The sequence below is a fragment of the Equus przewalskii genome, chromosome 3 (genome assembly GCF_037783145.1).
Source record: "Equus przewalskii isolate Varuska chromosome 3, EquPr2, whole genome shotgun sequence".
NCBI lineage: Eukaryota > Metazoa > Chordata > Mammalia > Perissodactyla > Equidae > Equus > Equus przewalskii.
The window spans coordinates 87230190-87248391 of NC_091833.1; the positions used below are offsets into that span (position 1 = coordinate 87230190).

The window sequence follows — 18202 nt, forward strand, 5'->3', positions numbered from 1 at the left end:
CAAAAGGAGTACTATAGACTTATAGTGGACGAACATACATATAGTAAAGGTATTTTAAAAATTGACCAGGAAGACTGTAGACCAAACTGAAGCATGTTGATTTCCACTAGAAAAGGAGGGAAGAAAGAGAAAAGGATTGGGAAGAATACAAAGAGAAGAGTAAAAAAAAAAAAGATATGAGGCACATATGGACAAATGCTATTATCACTTGTTACTTGGATTCATGAGTGATTAGTATATCCCTCTGTAACCTTTTCAACATGCTTTTCATGATACATGAATTTTCAACCTTTTATATCAATCATACTTAATCAAATAATTAATTACAAGTGATGATGTGTTGAATTGATAAACCTATATAAAGTATAGTATAAAGCTTTCTAAAATGTATATAAATCAATTAATCAGAACAGTATAGCTATCAATGAGAGCGTGGAGCTATGGAGCTGCAAGGTATAGCTCAGGCATGTACTCTACATCTCCGCAATAAAATGGAAGAGAAAGCCAAGTTGAAAATTCAAAAATACTCTAGTAGTGGTGAAAGGAGATGACTTCTAGTATTAAGAGTCTAGGGTAACTAAAACAGAATGAATTTTTCTAAGTGTTACTATCTGATGATGAAAAGGAAACAAGATGGTAAACCAACAAGATACTTTAATGTATGTGAAGTACAAGATACTGAATAGAAGCATGAGAAAGATCCTCATCCAAAGCCCTGGGAAGAGGCAGAACTTAGACAAGAAGCAGGCAGTGGCCCTTCCTATTGATCTGCAAAGAAAATATAAGCAGAAAGGGAGACGGGAACATCACCATACTGTAAACACTCAGAAATCCTGCCTTTTGTGATAAGTCTGTAAAAATCCTATCACCTTATTTACTTCTGTATTTTATTAAACATCTATTGAACAATTGATATCTAATAAATATCTGTTAGGGTTTTTCTTAATGTTCTTTTTTTTATTATTATTTTTATTTTTCCTTCTTCTCCCCAAAGCCCCCAGTACATAGTTGTGTATTCTGGTTATGGGTCCTTCTAGTTGTGATACGTGGGACGCCGCCTCAGCATGGCCTGATGAGCAGTGCCATGTCCATGCCTAGGATCTGAACTGGCGAAACCCTGGGCTCCCGAAGTGGAGTGTGCGAACTTAATAACTCAGCCACAGGGCCGGCCCCATCTGTTAGCTTTGATAAATGTCTACTGAACAAAGATGTATAATTTCTGAAAGGTCCCATTTATAAGTAAGATGATTCTCAGATTACACCATGCCCTCCCTTTAGTAAATACAACAAAGGAATACAAATGACTGAAACAGGAAAATTTTTTTTAAATGCTAATGGTCATGCTAATGAGAATTCTTTCCCAAGGGATCCCTTGAAGAATGAGCCTAATACAAACATCTATAAATGTGGCACAGATATCCTCAGCCTGCACATTCAGAATTTCCTGAGTTTACAAGTTATATCAACATAAGCAAAGACATATTTTCTATTGAAAATTTGTCATTATCACAGTCCTACCTTCAGTTTTCTGCTGTAAAACTGTCATCAAATGTTCTATAGCTTCATCCACATGCAGCCCATGGAGATCTAAAACATTCTGTGGCAGCAAGGAGGCATTGACCTTCTCAAAGATCTCCACAGCAGCAAGGTGATTGGCTTCTTTCATCTTCTGTTCATGGAGACTACCCTTTAATTATGAACACATCACCAGTAAACACTTTTGATATTTGCTACTTGGTAGGCAATGAGGAAACAAACAGTGCCCCAAATAAAAGACAGAACAAAAGAGGGAACAGTAAGGGCCAGCCTGAAGGCACAGTGGTTAAATTCGCATGTTCTGCTTCAGCAGCCCAGGATTCGCTGGCCTGGATCCAGGGTGTGGACCTACGCACCACTTGGCACAGCCATGCCGTGGCAGGCATCCCACGTATAAAGTAAAGGAAGATGGGCACAGATGTTAGTTCAGGGCCAGTCTTCCTCAGCAAAAAAGACGAGGATTGGCACCATATGTTAGCTCAGGGCTAATCTTCCTCAAAAAAGAAAATAAATAAATCTAAAACTTTAAATAATGGAATGGGCTAATATGCAAGAATATGCTGAAATTAAGGTGAATTTTGGTGGATTAATAATACAGTTCTTAAACAAGTGAATCATCATTCCTATATATTTTCTGAAGCAAAAATCAAGAAGAGGGAAACTTAAACACCACCCATCTCAAGAAAAAAATCCACTGGTTTATCCTTTGATAATCCTGGGTCTCATCCCTTTCAACACCTTATAGTTACCCCTGAAGCCATCCCTCAAGGTATGCTGTTAGGGCTCACAGCATTAGAACAGTTTGATACCTTTCTCTGCTCTCTCATGAGAAAGTAAGCCACATGGAACCACAAAAAGTAAATCAGGCAGGTTTCTTGTAATACCATGCCAAATGAGCCCAGGTAGAAATTTTACTTTCCTGAAAGATATTAACGTAATTTTCTGTTTCTCACTATAAAAGTGATACATTACTAAAAATTAAAACCTGATGGAAAGTACAAGTCCCCTGTAATCCCACCATAAGATGGCCAATATTAACATCATGCTGTTTTTCCTCCAGAAAACCTGTATCTGTTTAGAAATAGTACTGAATGATGGAATCTAACTTAAGAGAAAACATGGACTGTCAGAGTAAACTGCAGTTCATGCATGCCATAAAGGCAAAAGCAACCACGGAAATGGGGCATTTCAAAGGAGATGAAATTCTCAGAACCATACATTTCTTATCTATTAGGATACCTTATTTATGTCACTTATATAACTTACATTTCCCAGAATAACTTAATCTTGTCACAATATGAGTTTTATCTGCTTTAAGACTGTTCGGACAATGTGAGTGACAAAGAAATAATAATAATCGGTTTTCTACTTTACCTGCTGGGCATAAAAAGTGGCAACGTTTTTCTTCCCCATCCGATAGGCTTCTTTTGCCTTGCTGTAGCACTCCATCCTCTTCTGCTGGTGCAGGAAAGCCTCCGCCCTGTAGTCGTCATACTCTGGGTACTCAAAATCCTGGAAAGATGGTTCACTTGGTACATCTTCAGTCTCTTTCATTTTCTTTGTCTATAAGAAGTTACAAAATAAGTAAAATATGAAGAAAGTAGGAAATACAGGCTTTATCCTCAGAAAATGTATATGAAAATGGGGCAGTACTATTTTTCATCTTTCTTCTCAGAAAACAGATTCTCCTAGTGTCTACGTAGTAAGTCATGCACTCAGCAACTATCATTAACCTTTTCATGCCATACGGGTACCCCTTCTTTAACCACTCTAACCTTAGGAAATGTTGAAAGTTCTCTAAAGCTGCCAAAGTATAATTAGGTCACAAAATCAAGCCAAAACAGAGAATATAAGATTTTCAAAGAATAAAACATTTACCTCATGCAAAATTTTCCAAATTTTAGTTTGAAAATCCATTCAAAGGGTCCAGTCATTGAAAGCAGTAATGGCATATTTCAGTTTATATTTTTAAAAAACCAATCAATAAAATAATTGAATAATATTCTCTTTAAAACAGAAGGGCATGTGGAGTGATCATGCCTGTAGTTAATAAAAATCATAAGTACATTTATGGACCAGTTTTCAATCAGTTGACTACAAACTATCCACTATGGTAGTGTTGACTATTACATAATTTCAATAAGATTTGTGAAAAGTCATCTATCAAGTAATTGTTACCCAAAATGGATACTTAAATCTCAAAGCAAAAATGACTCTAATTCAAAACATAAGGTAATGAAAATAATTATTATGTAAATTTGCCTCACTGCTCTCCACCAAATAGGAAAATTGCATTTTTCTGAACAAAATTCTTAGTACATCCAGATGTCTCTAGAATATAAAGTCTATATTAAAAAACAGCAAAATATAATGACTTCTATATCCAATATGGCTTTCCATTTATCCTATTCTCCAAAGTGTTATTTGCAGAAAACTGCTTGCAAACAGCAATCTGGTATGTTTCTTAGCATGTCTTTAGGGGGGAAAAATAGCTACTATGATTTAAGTTGATTTTCTTAAAAGTTTAAAAGAATTTCAGGCATTAGGAGCCATACCAAGTAATTTAATGAACATTTTATAAACATTCAATCCCAAAACTCCCCAAAAATATAAACTTCAATTTTTTTAACAAATCATGCTTTTTTGATATAATTAATTGAAAGTACATTAAATAGTATAGGTTGCTTGTTAAATTTATAAAACCTGAAAATTGCCATTAAGTTGGAAATATTACCAAGGAGTATAACTATAATGTACTCTATAATACCTTTAATAAAATACTGATTTGAACTTTTATATAATATAATTTAATATATACTAAAAATTATATGTATATATTTGACAAATAAAAATGGCAAGCAATAGGATATATTGGAGTATATGAGGAAGCCATTTGGTATAAACCTAATTCGGCCTGACTTCCTTTTTTTCCTCCAAAAGGGCCTGACTGCCTATTGAGCACGCATTGCATATCTGCTTAGACATTTCCTATGGCCAGAACAAAGGCCCTTGAGATAAAGATGCAACTTCCCCCCCGACATTAGCATTTTTCCTTAGGCTAGGAACTGATTGCTGCACTCACCTCCCAGCTCACCTGTGACCACCCAGCTGGAGACAACAGACTGCCACCCTGCTGTGTTCACCGAGACAGACCTACCTGCTATTTCCATCAATCACTGTGCCGACAGTCTCACGACTATTGTAAAAGGGACATTCCAATCATATGTGAAACATCCTCTTTGAGGGTATATAACGACCCTGTATACCCCCCCACCTCTTGGGAGTGCTCTGTTCCTTTGTGGAAAGACTCTCCCGGGTTATAATCCTCAGATTTAAGCTCAGAATAAACTCAGCCAAATTTTCATTTATAGATTGGATATGGATTATTTTTGTCGACATATTATATATGTATTGCTGACTGATAAAAAAATTTTTTTTCAAATTTCCTGCCCATGAATGGAGTTCAGAAGACAAGAAACACTGGGAAAACCTGATTTAAAATATAGTATTAGTTGGTTGTGTAATTTCTCCACTCATTACATTGTACTTACTTAGCACCTAGAACTTTAGAGGCTTGAAAGAGTTGAAGAAAAGAATAAAATAAAGGCATCACCATACTCCTAACTCATTACCAGAGCCAATTATCTGTAAAACTGAGACTATACAGTCAATTTATCTTTGCAACAAATATCCAGCTTATTTTATGAAAGAACACAAGGCGCTCTCTCACATATGAATATTCATAGAACCTACAACCTTCTGTCACTGTAGGCAGCACTTAATCACAAGCTTGTTTCATATTAATGTTTATATTATTCTACGAGTGTATGGTTTGCATCACTGACAAAATCAAAGACTTTCGGGGGAAGGGATAATAAAAAAGCTTTCTATGACCTCTGAAAAGTCCACAGTGCCTAACACCATAAAGATAAATTCATAAACCTAAACATAAATTTCTTAACATTAGAGTCTCTGTTGGTGTTCCTACTAAAAAACACAGATGATAGATGTTTCTCTGGGAAGAGATCCTTCACTTCTTATTTTTAAAAAAGAAAAAAACAGTATATAATGAGAAATGCTTTTTCAAAGAGCTACTCTCTTTTAAAATAAAACTAAGATTTATTTTTATATCCATTTCACAGTAATGTGGTTTACTATAACTTCATTAACAGGAGCCAAGTGAAATATTTGCTTCCTAGTAATTCACCTAATTAGTACCACTTATTCTCTTGAAAGCATGATGTACTATATAATACCAAAACCATTTCCGATGTTAACAATCTTACAAATTTTATTAAAGCCTAAAGAAGAAAAGTATTAATAAAACAGTTTGAAATGTCAGTTTCTTGAAAACAGATAAACCAAAATGTTCCTGGTACCATGATACTCCCCTTTAGTATCTGTGGTCCCTTAGGGTCCTGGAATATCAGAGACAGACTATTCTGCTCACACATCTTAGAAGATGTTTATCAGTGTTGTGACACCTGCCTACATTTTGTGAGAAAGGCTAAGAAAAATTTCCAGAGTAACTTAAAGTTTACATTTTGGCCAATGTTTACATAACTCACAAAATCTCCTTTTCTGATGACAGCTTCCAATCATCTCCCACTTTGAGCAAGCCCCTTTCCCCATGACCTCCTCTATCATCGTAATGACCCACCATGCCTTCCTCTATTATCAAGAGAGAGAAAGAATAATCTTCATTCCCAGTTTGACCTTAAAGGACTCATCATCATCTTGTACTCTCTCTATATCTTATAATACCATACCTATCTATCCATGTTGAACACAGGCATCAGTGGTATCACTTGGTTCCTGCCCCATGTATAGCACTAACAGATCACATAAACACCTAAGTCCTATATATCAATCAACTAATTGATGGTGAAATATTCAAAGAAAAAAGGGAGCAGACAAGCTATTCCTGAGTGATCTTATTAATAAGTAAGAATAGCAGGATGATAAAGTTCTGTTTAAAAATAATGTGTAAAGCTAATACAAGATTACTATACAAAATCAATTATATTTCTATGTATTTGCAATGTGCAATCTAAAAATAAAATTAAGAAAACAATTCCATTTACAATAGTATCAAAAAAAATTAGAAATAAATTTAACAAAAGACATGCAAAACTTATATTCAAAACTACAACACACTGTTGAAAGAAATTAAGAAGTCCTAAATAAATCAAAAGATACCCCATCTTCACAATAGTGTTAAGACAGCAATACTCCTCTAATTGATCTACAGACTCAACACAATCCCTGTGACAACTCCAGATGGCTTGTTTGCAGAAATTAACAAGCTGATCCTAAAATTCACATGGAAATACCAGGGGCCCCGGAATAGCCAAAACAATCTTGAAAAAAGAAGAACATAGTTGGAAACTCACACTTTTTGACTTCAAAACTTACTACAAAGCTACAGTAATCAACAGAGTTTAGTACTGGCATAATGACAGACATATAAAACAATGAAATAGAACTGAGAGTCTAGCAATAAACCCAAGTCAATTCAGTTTCAACAAGGTTGCTAAGAAAATTCAACAGGGAAAGAATTGTCCTTACGAGTGGTGCTGTAACAACTGATATTCACATGGAAAAGAATGAACTTGGACCCCTATTGCACACCATACACAAAAATTAACTCAGAATGGATTAAAGATCTAAACATAAGCACTACAACTATAAAACTTTTAAAGGAAAACAGGTGTAAATCTATGACCTTGGATTAGGCAATGGTTTCTTAGATATGACACCAAAAGCATAAGCAACAAAGAAAAAAGATAAATTGCACATCATCTAAGTTAAAAACTTTTGTGCTTCAAAGGACACCATCAAAAAAGTGAAAAGATAACCCTCAGAATGGGAGAAAATTCTGCAAATTATATATCTGATAAGGGACTTGTATCTAGAATATAGAAAGAACTTGTACAACTCAAGAGTAAAAAAGAAAAATTTAATGGGCAAAGGATATAAATAACATTTCTTCAAAGAAGATATAAATGGCCAATAAGCACATGAAAAGATGCTCAACAACACCAGCCATCGGGGAAATGCAAATCAAAGCCATGAGACAGCACTTGTGTATTAATCATGTCTTTTATTTCCTGTATTCTGATGCTCTGACATCTGGGGCCTTGCTAACCCCTAGAGAGACAGCCCCCACCACCCCAGGGTTAGCTAATTCCTAGAGACAGCAAACAACTTGCCTGCTAGAGCACCTTAGATAAGCAAACCAACCAATCTAGAGCCTATACGCCCAACTACTTCCTTTATGGGGTTCTCACACTCCAGGCCACCATCCACATACCCTTAATCACCCAGGCCAGGTAGAAGAAAAGTAAGAAGAGTCCCTATGCCCCAGAGCTTGCTGAAATTATTCAAACCATCCAATTCTATGCCTGCTTACCCTGTCTCATCCATTTCTTCCCACAGAAACCACAATAAAGGCTCTTGCCCACGTTTTCCCCTACTCTCTCTGCCTCCTGACTGATCCTGGGGCTTCCTCATGTGGCCCTGCGTAGTGGGCCATGCCTGTTTCTAGGGATCTGTGCATATAATGAACTTCTTCCTTTATGACATCTCCATGTCTGTGTGTCTTACCATGCCTGATTAAAACAAATCCCAGGTACCCTTAAAACAACTTCACACCCACTAGGATGGCTATAATAAAAAAGACAGATAATAACAAGTATTAGAGAGGATGTGAAGAAATTGTAACCCTCATACACTGCTGGTGAGAACATAAAGTGGTGCAGCCATTTTGGAAAAAAGTTTGGCAGTTTCTCAAATGGTTAAGCAATTCCGTCCACATATTTACACCATAAAACACATCATATTACCACCCTACTGCTATTCAATTAAACCTCATACTCTACTGTCTAGAGTCTACACAGAAAAATTCACAGAAATTCAAGTGTTTGTCATGCACAATGACATTGAAGAAAAAAACAATCATCTATAAATTCATTATTTTGAGTAAAGATATTCTAAACCAAATTGGTTAAATTTCCGATCTAGTCAAAATGGTAAGAAATAATCATTAAATTATCTCAATGAACCAACTATATTTTCAATATAATTATTTTCCATTATAATAAAAAATGAGTAACTCTATACCTTTTTCTCCTTAGACTTCTGTGCAGTATGAGAAGGGACATTCTCATTTTGGTGAACGAACTCTTGTGCTACAACTGTTTTTACAGGGTCTCCTTCAAGAACACAGTTTAGAAATTGCACTGTGTGTTCTAATGAATAGCTGTAGAGAGTTTAAGTACAAATATAATGTCAGTAAACGAAAGTAAAAGTTATGTGGAAACATTAACATAAGCAATCCTTCAAACATTTTAGAAGAATATGAAAAACTGGCTCACTTTTAAGTTTTAAACATTGAAATTAAATGCTAATTGCATATCTGAAAGACTCAACAATGAACAGAGGGTAAGTCAAGTATAGATTCTCACCAAACTAATTTTTAGAAGGAATACCAAAAGGTAACATATTGATAATTAATTCATTTTCTGATCTTTTATTCCAGGTAGAATATCCACAACAAAGCTTTCTTTCATCTTATCAGCTATACCTCTTAAGTCCCTTGGTGGATTCACACATGGTTTCAGTTTCCTTCAAACATCAAACACAGAGAATAGATCTTTAAACTGACATTTATTGTGTCAAATTTTACTTTTTACTTATACCACGGGGGTTCTAGTCAAAGAAATTCTAAGTGCGGATACAGAAAGGACAAAGTAGAACAGTATCTACCTCTCACCCCTACATTATTCAGGCACATTTTCATGGTGATACTACATTATCTGCAATAGGAAATTCTAAAAATTGACAAATATCTGATACACTCATGTTCTAATATCTAAAAAAACTCACTCCAAAGCAAATTATAAATGATTTTATACTGCTCATTATTTCAGACCATTTAAGCCTCCCGATCTCTCTCAATGGTCAGAAAACGAAGAGGTGACCACAAAGGAATATTTTTGAAATGTAATAACTAGTTATCCAAAGTAGTGTGATATTTTGCTGTTCTTCAGTTTGTTAAAGAGAATCCTTAAAGAGGAACCATTTGGGACTACCATTTCCACTTTAGCCCTCTCACCCCACTCCTCATATATGCTCAACACATAGGGGTTCCTAGGGGCTGGAAGCTACCAGCAATTATCTACATCCTGTCTAGCCCTTAAAATCACCAAGCTTGCTCACTCATGGGGCTAGAAGCCAGTCTCCACCACTGGTGTTGTTCGAGGGAAATTATACCTCAGGCATATACTGCAGTAACCGAATCCAACTACCCTTCTTACCAGGATGAACTTGAAGCTACTGCTAACTGAGAAAGTTATCCAGTGGTTGGCAGACAAATGGAGGGAATCAACCACCTACCCTGAGGGTCCTGACCGATCACTCTAGCCATCCCCAGGAAGAACTCACTCAGCCCCCTTACGTTACCTAGAGAACCACAATTCTGGGTTATTTCACATCAGGCCCTCTTGCCCTAGGTCCCCATAGAAGAGAGCTGCCATATGCCAGTACCAGCCCCTAACCCCCAGCCCCTGGGGAGATTTTAACACATATTTCTAAGAAAACAGCAAGTTAGTAGCAAAAAGAAATAGGGAAATTATGGATTGCAATTATACCATTAAAAACCTGATTTAAACGATCCAGCCATCCCACTACTGGGTATTTATCCAAAGAGCCTGAAGTCAGCAATCCCAAAAGTCCTGTGCACCCCAATGTTTATTGCAGCACTGTTTACAATAGCCAAGACGTGGAAGCAACCTAAGTGCCCATCAACAGATGAATGGATAAAGAAGATGTGGTACATATATACAATGGAATACTACTCAGCTGCAAAACAGAACAAAATCATTCCATTTGCAATAACATGGATGGACCCTGAGAGAATTATGTTAAGTGAAATAAGCCAGCGAGAGAAAGATAATCTGTGTATGACTCCACTCATATGACGAATTTAAAACTATGGACCAAGAACAGTTTAGTGGATACCAGGGGAAAGGTGGGGTGGGGGGTGGGCACAAAGGGTGAAGTGGTGCACCTACAACATGACTGACAAACATTAATGTACAATTGAAATTTCACAAGATTGTAAGCTATCAATAACTCAATAAAAAAAAAAACCTGATTTAAGTGACATATTTATTTATTACTGCTGAGTATGCAGAGTTCTATGTTTTTCAAAAGCACTTTCACGAAATATTTATAAAAACTGATCATGTATTAAACCACAAAGAAAAACTCAAATTCCAAAAAGAACTCTTACAGGTCACATTCTTATACCCCAATACAACAAAACAAAATAAGCAAAAGTCCTCCTCCCTCCCCGCCCCGCCTCCACCATCAAAGCCATCAAACCACTTAGAAAATTTAAAACTCTTGGGTAAATGAAAAATCAAACTGAATTAGAGATTATTTAGAAAATAATGAAAACGAATATACTATATGTCAAAATCAAAACATTATACAGAGAAAAATTCATACTCTTAAAAGTATTTGTTACTAAAGACTGAAAGGAAACAAACTAGCAAAGAGTTGAAAACATATCAACAAATTTCAAGCAAAAAGAACCATCAAAAATACAAAAGAATCATCAAAAATAAAAACAAAATTAAGTGATTAGGGAACATTAAAACAACAGACTTTGATCAATAAACCAAAAGCTTGTTCTTTAAAAGGGCCAATCTAATAAAGAGCAAAAACAGAGAGAAAACAGAAAAGAAATTAGGAAAAAGAAAAGGGATGTGATCAAATACAAAATAATGTTTTTAATTATAAAAGAATATTATATACAATTTGACAATAATAAACTTGAAAACCAAGGTAAAACTGATGATTTTCTGGAAGACTACCAGAAAAGCCTCGTGAAAAAAGCAAACGTGAATAAAGTAATAAGCTTAAAAGGTTCTAAAGATCCCCTCCTTGAAGAGGCACAAGCACAGAACCTTCAAGATACTAAGTCATTAAGCTTTCCAGAGCATAGAGAAGAACGGCAGTCTTGCCAGTTTATTTTATGAAGCCTAATACTAAATAAAACCCTCAAACCAAAATCTGACAAAGATAGAACAGGAACAGAAAAATCACAGACCAATCACATTTAATTACTGTTACAAAAATCCCAAAATCAATTCCTACACTGCACTGAAGGAAAAAAACAAACACAAAAACCTAAAGGCAGGATCCAATGTCAAGACGGCAGCATAGTTGGACTCTGAACTCACCTCTTCCCATGGACAGGACAAATTTACAACTATTCTTGGAAAAATTACCCCTGAGAGAGAACGGAAAACTAGACAAAAAGAACCTCCCAAACAGGGACAGTGCTGACCGAGGTGGAGGAGACAGAAATTCCTTTCTGGAGAGGGAAAGCCATGTTCTGGCTGCGGCACTTCATGGCTGGCCAGGAGCAACCTTGAGGTACAAAGACTTCCCTGGAGGAGTTGGGGATCTGAGCGGCAGAGTGTTACCACAATAAGCAGCTTCTGGACTCAGCACAACCGAGACAAATGTCATAATATCTAGCTTTGCCGGCTATTAACAACAATGGGGATTAGCCCCAGAAAAGCTATCAGGCATAAACGGAAAAAACCTGCTCTTAAAGGGGCCACGCACAAATTCACCCATTTCAGAAAGCAACCTAAAATTACCAGAAGGAAAGGTGTACAGTCCTTTTGAGAAAAGAGACTCACATGATAGGTTCTAGGTACACCTTAGCAAGAGATGAAACTGCCCCAGGCTGGGACCCCCTCCCCAGGGACTCAGATATTGGTGGCAGCCATTATTGTGACCTAGTACAGGCATGCTGACACAGATGTTTGCAGATGCCACTGGAGCTCTTAGCCCAGGAGTCTGACCCACCACCAGAGCACAGATTTAATCCAGCTCAGCCAGGGCAGGCAGCCTGCCTTAGGTACAGGCCCCACCAAAAAGCAAGTCCTGGGGCAACTCATGGGCCCACAGAGGTGGGGTGTCTGGAACCTCTGCAGCCAGGTGAGTGAGTCCACCTCTGTGGGGCAGGGCATGCATAAAGGAGTGGGCTTGCATTAGTGGCGTGTGTAGGGCCTCTGCAGTGGGGTGACTGAGTGTGCTTCAGTGTGTCAGTGTGTGTGCACGGAGCAGGACTGTATTGATGCAGTGTGTGGCCCTGCAGGCAGTGGGGCTTGTCAGCTACAGAAGACTTGTATTTCTCAAACAGCCACATGGTGCTCCCACGCCTAGGGCTGGCCCTACTCAGCTGCACTCCTTAGAGAGCTGACAAAAGCCTTGCAAGGCAGAGGCCCACAGTAATTGTAAGCCCCTGAGCCTAACAACCAGCCACGCTGGGGGCCTACTCACTTAAGAGAAAAACTGCAACAGAAATGTGCTATTCGACCTTGGGGCCAACTGTGCTGGGGCTCCCCATGTACAATAAGTGACTGAAGGGACTGCAGCAGCCACACACAGCTAAGCATTACAACCAGCTTGCCATAGGGAAAGCCTCGTCTCCCCAGGCACCTGCAGCAAGAACAACACTGCCACAACAGAAAGACACAAGTAGGCCACACAGCGGTCACTCCTAGAACATTTGGTGATGAGAGGGAAGCACACTGCTGGGCCTCCTAAGGCATCTCTTACATAAGGCCACTCCTCCAAGAGTGGGAAATATAGCTAATCTACCTGATACACAGATATAAGCACAGAGAAAGAGACAAAAAGAGGAGACATAGGAATACATTCCAAATAAGAGAACAGGACAAATCCTCAGAAAAAAGAACTAAACAAAACAGAGATAAACAATCTACCTGACAAAGAGTAGAAACTAATAGTCATAAGAATGCTCACTGCTCTTGGGAGAAAAATGGATGAACTCAGTGAGAATGTCAACCAAGAACTGGGAAATATAAAAAAGAACCAATCAGAAATGAAGAATATTATACTGGAAATGAGAAATTCACTAGAAGGACTCAACAGCAGAGTAGGTGATACAGAAGAATGGATCAGCGAGCTAGACAAAAGACTGGAGGAAATCACCCAAGTTGAACATAAAAAAGAATTTAAAAGAACAAGGACAGGGGCCAGCTCCATGGCCAAGTGGTTAAGTTTGCGTGCTCCGCTGCGGTGGCCCAGGGTTCGGATCCTGGGCGCAGACATGGCACCGCTCGTCAGGCCACGTTGAGGTGGCGTCCCACATCCCACAACTAGAAGGACCTGCAACTAAGATATACAACTGTGTACAGGGGGGGTTTGGGGAGATAAAGCAGGAAAAAAAAAAAAAAAGAATGAGGACAGTCTAAGAGACATCTGGGGCAACATCAAACACACTAACATCCATATTATAGGTGTCCCAGAAGGAGATGAGAGAGACAAAGGGACAGAGAATCATTTGAAGAAATAGCTGAAAACTTTCCTAATCTAAGGAAGGAAACAGACATCCAGGAGCAGGATACACAGAGAGCACCAAGCAAGATAAACCCAAAGAGGCCCACACCAAGACACATTATAATTAAAAAGCAAGAATTAAAGATAAAGAGAGAAACTTAAAAGCTGCAAGAGAAAGGCAACAAGTTATATAAAAAGGAAACCCCATAAGGCTATCAGATGACTTCACAGCAGAAACCTTACAGGCTAGAAGGGAGTGGCATGATATATTTAAAGTGTTGAAGAGAAAATATCTACAGCCAAGAATACTCTACCCAGGGACTGGTGGTGCAGTGATCAAGTTCACACGTTCCGATTCTGAGCAGCCGGGGGTTCACCAGTTCGGATCCTGGGTGCGGACATGGCACCGTTTGGCAAAAGCCATGCTGTGGTAGGCGTCCCACATATAAAGTAGAGGAAGATGGGCATGGATGTTAGCTCAGGGCCAGTTTTCCTCAGCAAAAAGAGGAGGATTAGCAGTAGTTAGCTCAGGGCTAATCTTCCTCCAAAAAAAAAAAAGAATATTGTACCCAGCAAGGTTATCATTCAGAATGAAAAGAGAGATAAAGAGTTTCCCAGACTAGCAAAAACTAAAGGAGTTTATCACCAAGAAACCAGCTTTACAAGAAATGCTAAAGGGACTTGTTTAAATGTAAAAGAAAAGATGACAAATAGGAATAAGAAAATTATGGCAAAAAAACAAAAACAGGGGCCAGCCCTGTGGCCGACTGGTTAAAGTTCTGCGTGCTCTGCTTCGGTGGCTCAGGTTCACAGGTTCAGAGCCCAGGTACAGACCTACTCCACTCATCAGCCACACTGTGGGGGCGTCCCACATACAAAGCAGAGGAATACTGGGCACAGATGTTAGCTCAGGACCAATCTTCCTCAAGCGAAAAAAAGAGGAACATTGGCAACGGATGTTAGCTCAGGGTGAATCTTCCTCACACACACAAAAAAGCACAATAAAGTCACTGGTAAAGGCAAATATACAGCAAAGGTAGCAGATCAACCACCTATGAAGCTAATATGAAAGTCAAAAGACAAAAGTACTAAAATTATCTATTTCCATGGTAAGAGGGTAACAGATACATATGCACAAAAAAGAGGTTAGATATGATATCAAAAACATAAAATGTGGGAGGAGGGGAGTAAAAGAGTAGAGCTTTCAGCAAGAGGTCAAACTTAAGGGACCATCAACTTAATATAGATTGCTATACATGTAGTTATTATATACAGATCTAATGGTAATCACAAACCAGAAACCTATCATAAATACACAAAAAATTAAGAGAAAGGAGCCCAAACATAATACTAAAGAAAACCATCAAACCACAAGGGAAGAGAGCAAGAGAAGAAGAAAGGAACAGAGAACAAACTACTAAAACACTCAGAAAAAAAATAACAAAATGGCAATAAGTAATTCTTATCAATAGCTCCTTTAAATGTCAATGGACTAAATGCTCCAATTGAAAGGCATATGGCGGCCAAGTGGATAACAAATGAGACCCATATATATGCTGCATACAAGAGACCCACTTCAGACCTAAAGACACTCACAAACTGAAAGTGTAAGAAAAAGATACTCCACACAAAAGGCAGTGAAGAGTAAGCTGGGTAGCAAGACTTAACATCAGACAAAATAGACTTTAAAACAAAAGCTGTAACAAGAGACAAAGAAGGGCACTACATAATGATAAAGAGAACAACCCAACAACAGGATATAACACTTGGAAATAACATAGGAGCACCTAAATATATGAAGTAATCATTAGCAGACATAAAAGGAGAAATAGACAGCAACACAATGATAGTAGGGGACTTTAACACTCCACTTACACCAATGGATAGATCATCCAAACAGAGGCTCAACAAGGAAACATTGGCCTTAAATAACACATTACACCAGATGGACTTAGTAGATACACACAGAATATTCCATCCAAAAACCACAGAATACACATTATTTTCAATCGCACATGGCACATTCTCCAGGATAGATAATATATTAGGCCGGAAAACAAGTCTCAATAAATATAAGAAGACTGAAATAATACTAAGCATCTTTTCTGACCATCACAGTACGAAACTAGAAATCAACTACAGGAAGAAAACCAGAAAAGCCACAAATATGTGGAGATTAAACAAAATGCTGCTGAACAATGATTGGGTCAATGAAGAAGTCAAAGGAGACATCTAAAAATACCTGGAGAAATATGATAATGAAAATATAATGTGTCAAAATTTATAGGATACAGGGAAAGTGGTTCTAGGAGGGAAGTTTATAGCAAAGCAGGCCTACCTCAACAAACGAGAAAAATCCCAAATAAACAATCTAACAGTGCACCTAAAGGAACTAGAAAAAGAAGAACAAACAAAGCCCAAAATCAGCAGAAGGAAGGAAATAATAAAAATTAGAACAGAAATAAGTGAAACAGAAACTAAGAAAAAAATAGAAAAAATCAATGAAACTAAGAGCTAGCTGTTTGAAAAGATAAACAAAATTGGCAAACCTTTAGCTAGACTCACCAAGAAAAAAGAGAGAAGGCTCAAATAAATAAAATCAGAAATGAAAGAGGAGAAATTACAATGCATACCTAAGAAATACAAAAGACTATAAGAGAATACCACAAAAAGCTATACACCAAAAAATTGGATAATCTAGAAGAAATGGATTAATTCTTAGAATCATACAACCTTCCAAAACTGAATCAAGAAGAAATAGAGAATCTGAATAGACCAATCACCAGTAAAAAGATCGAAACAGTAATCAAAAACCTCCCAAAAAATAAAAGTCCAGACCAGACACTTCCCTGGTAAATGCTATGAAACAAAGAAGACTTAATACCTATCCTTCTCAAACTCTTCTAAAAAATTGAAGAAGAGGGGAAGCTTCCTAGCCCATTCTACAAAGCCAACATTACCCTGATACCAAAAACAGACAAGGACAACATAAAAAAAAGAAAATTACAGGCCAATATCACTAATGATCATTGATGCAAAAATCCTTAACAAAATACTAGCAAACTGAATACAACAATACATTAAAAAGATCACACACCATGATCAAGTGGGATTTATTTCAGGGATGCAGGGATGGTTCAACATCTGCAAATCAATCAACATGATACACCACATTAACAAAATGAAGAATAAAAATCACATGATCATCTCAATAGATGCAGATAAAGTACTTGACAAGATACAGCATCCATTTATGATAAAAACTCTGAATAAAATGGGTATAGATGGAAAGCACCTCAACATAATAAAGGCCATATATGACAAACCCACAACAAATATCATTCTCAGTGGAGAAAAACCGAAAGCTGTTCCTCTAAGAACAGTAACCAGACAAGGATGCCCATTTTCATGACTCTTATTTAACACTGTATTGGAAGTCCTGGCCAGAGCAATCAGGCAAGAAAAAGACATAAAACGGACCCAAATTGCAAAGAAAGAAGTGAAACTGCCAATACTTGCAGACAATATGATTTTATATAGAGAAAACTCTAAAGAATCCTCAAAAAAACTCTTAGAAACAATAAATGAATATGGTAAAGTTGCAGGATACAAAAATCAACATACAAAACTGTTGCATTTCTATACACTAACAACGAAGTAGAAGAATGAGAAATTAAGAATATGATCCCACTTACAATTCAACAAAAAGAATAAAATACCTAGGAATAAACTAGACCAAAGATGTGAAAGACCTGTACACTGAAAACTATAAAACATTGTTGAAATAAATTGAAGAAGACACAAAGAAACGGAAAGATACTCTGTGCTCACAGATTGGAAGAATTAACATAGTTAAAATGTCCATACTTCCTAAAGCAATCTACAGATTTGATCCAATTCCTATCAAAGTTCCAACGATATTTTTCACAGAAATAGAAAAAGAATCCTAAAATTTGTATGGAACAACAAAAGACCCCAAATAGCCAAGGGAATCCTGAGAAAAAAGAACAGAGCTGGAGGTATTACACTCCCTGACTTCAAAATACGCTACATACTGATAGTAATCAAAACAACACGGCACTCGCACAAAAACAGACACACAGATCAAAGGAACAGAATCGAGAGCCAAGAAATAAACTCACACATGTATGGACAGCTAATTTTCAACAAAGGAGCCAAGAATATACAACAGAGAAAGTAAAGTCTCTTCAATAAATGGTGTTGGGAAAACTGGACAGCCACATGCAAAAGAATAAAAGTAGACCATTATCTTGCATCA

At 37.3% G+C, this 18202-nt stretch overlaps 1 protein-coding gene across 10 annotated transcripts in view; it reads right to left on the minus strand.

Annotated features, from left to right (window-relative positions):
- Positions 1–18202, minus strand: part of N4BP2 (NEDD4 binding protein 2) — an 86823-nt gene that overhangs the window by 9652 nt on the left and 58969 nt on the right. For all 10 annotated transcript variants that reach the window (XR_011538797.1, XR_011538795.1, XR_011538796.1 and 7 more), the window contains 3 exons: positions 8659–8797; positions 2911–3099; positions 1519–1687 (listed from right to left, as the gene is read on the minus strand). Coding sequence is in view for 7 of the 10 variants with exons in the window: in XM_070615102.1 (XP_070471203.1) it covers positions 1519–1687; positions 2911–3099; positions 8659–8797 (497 nt within the window). In the remaining 3 variants the exon portion in view is untranslated. The remainder of the gene's footprint in view (positions 1–1518; positions 1688–2910; positions 3100–8658; positions 8798–18202) is intronic.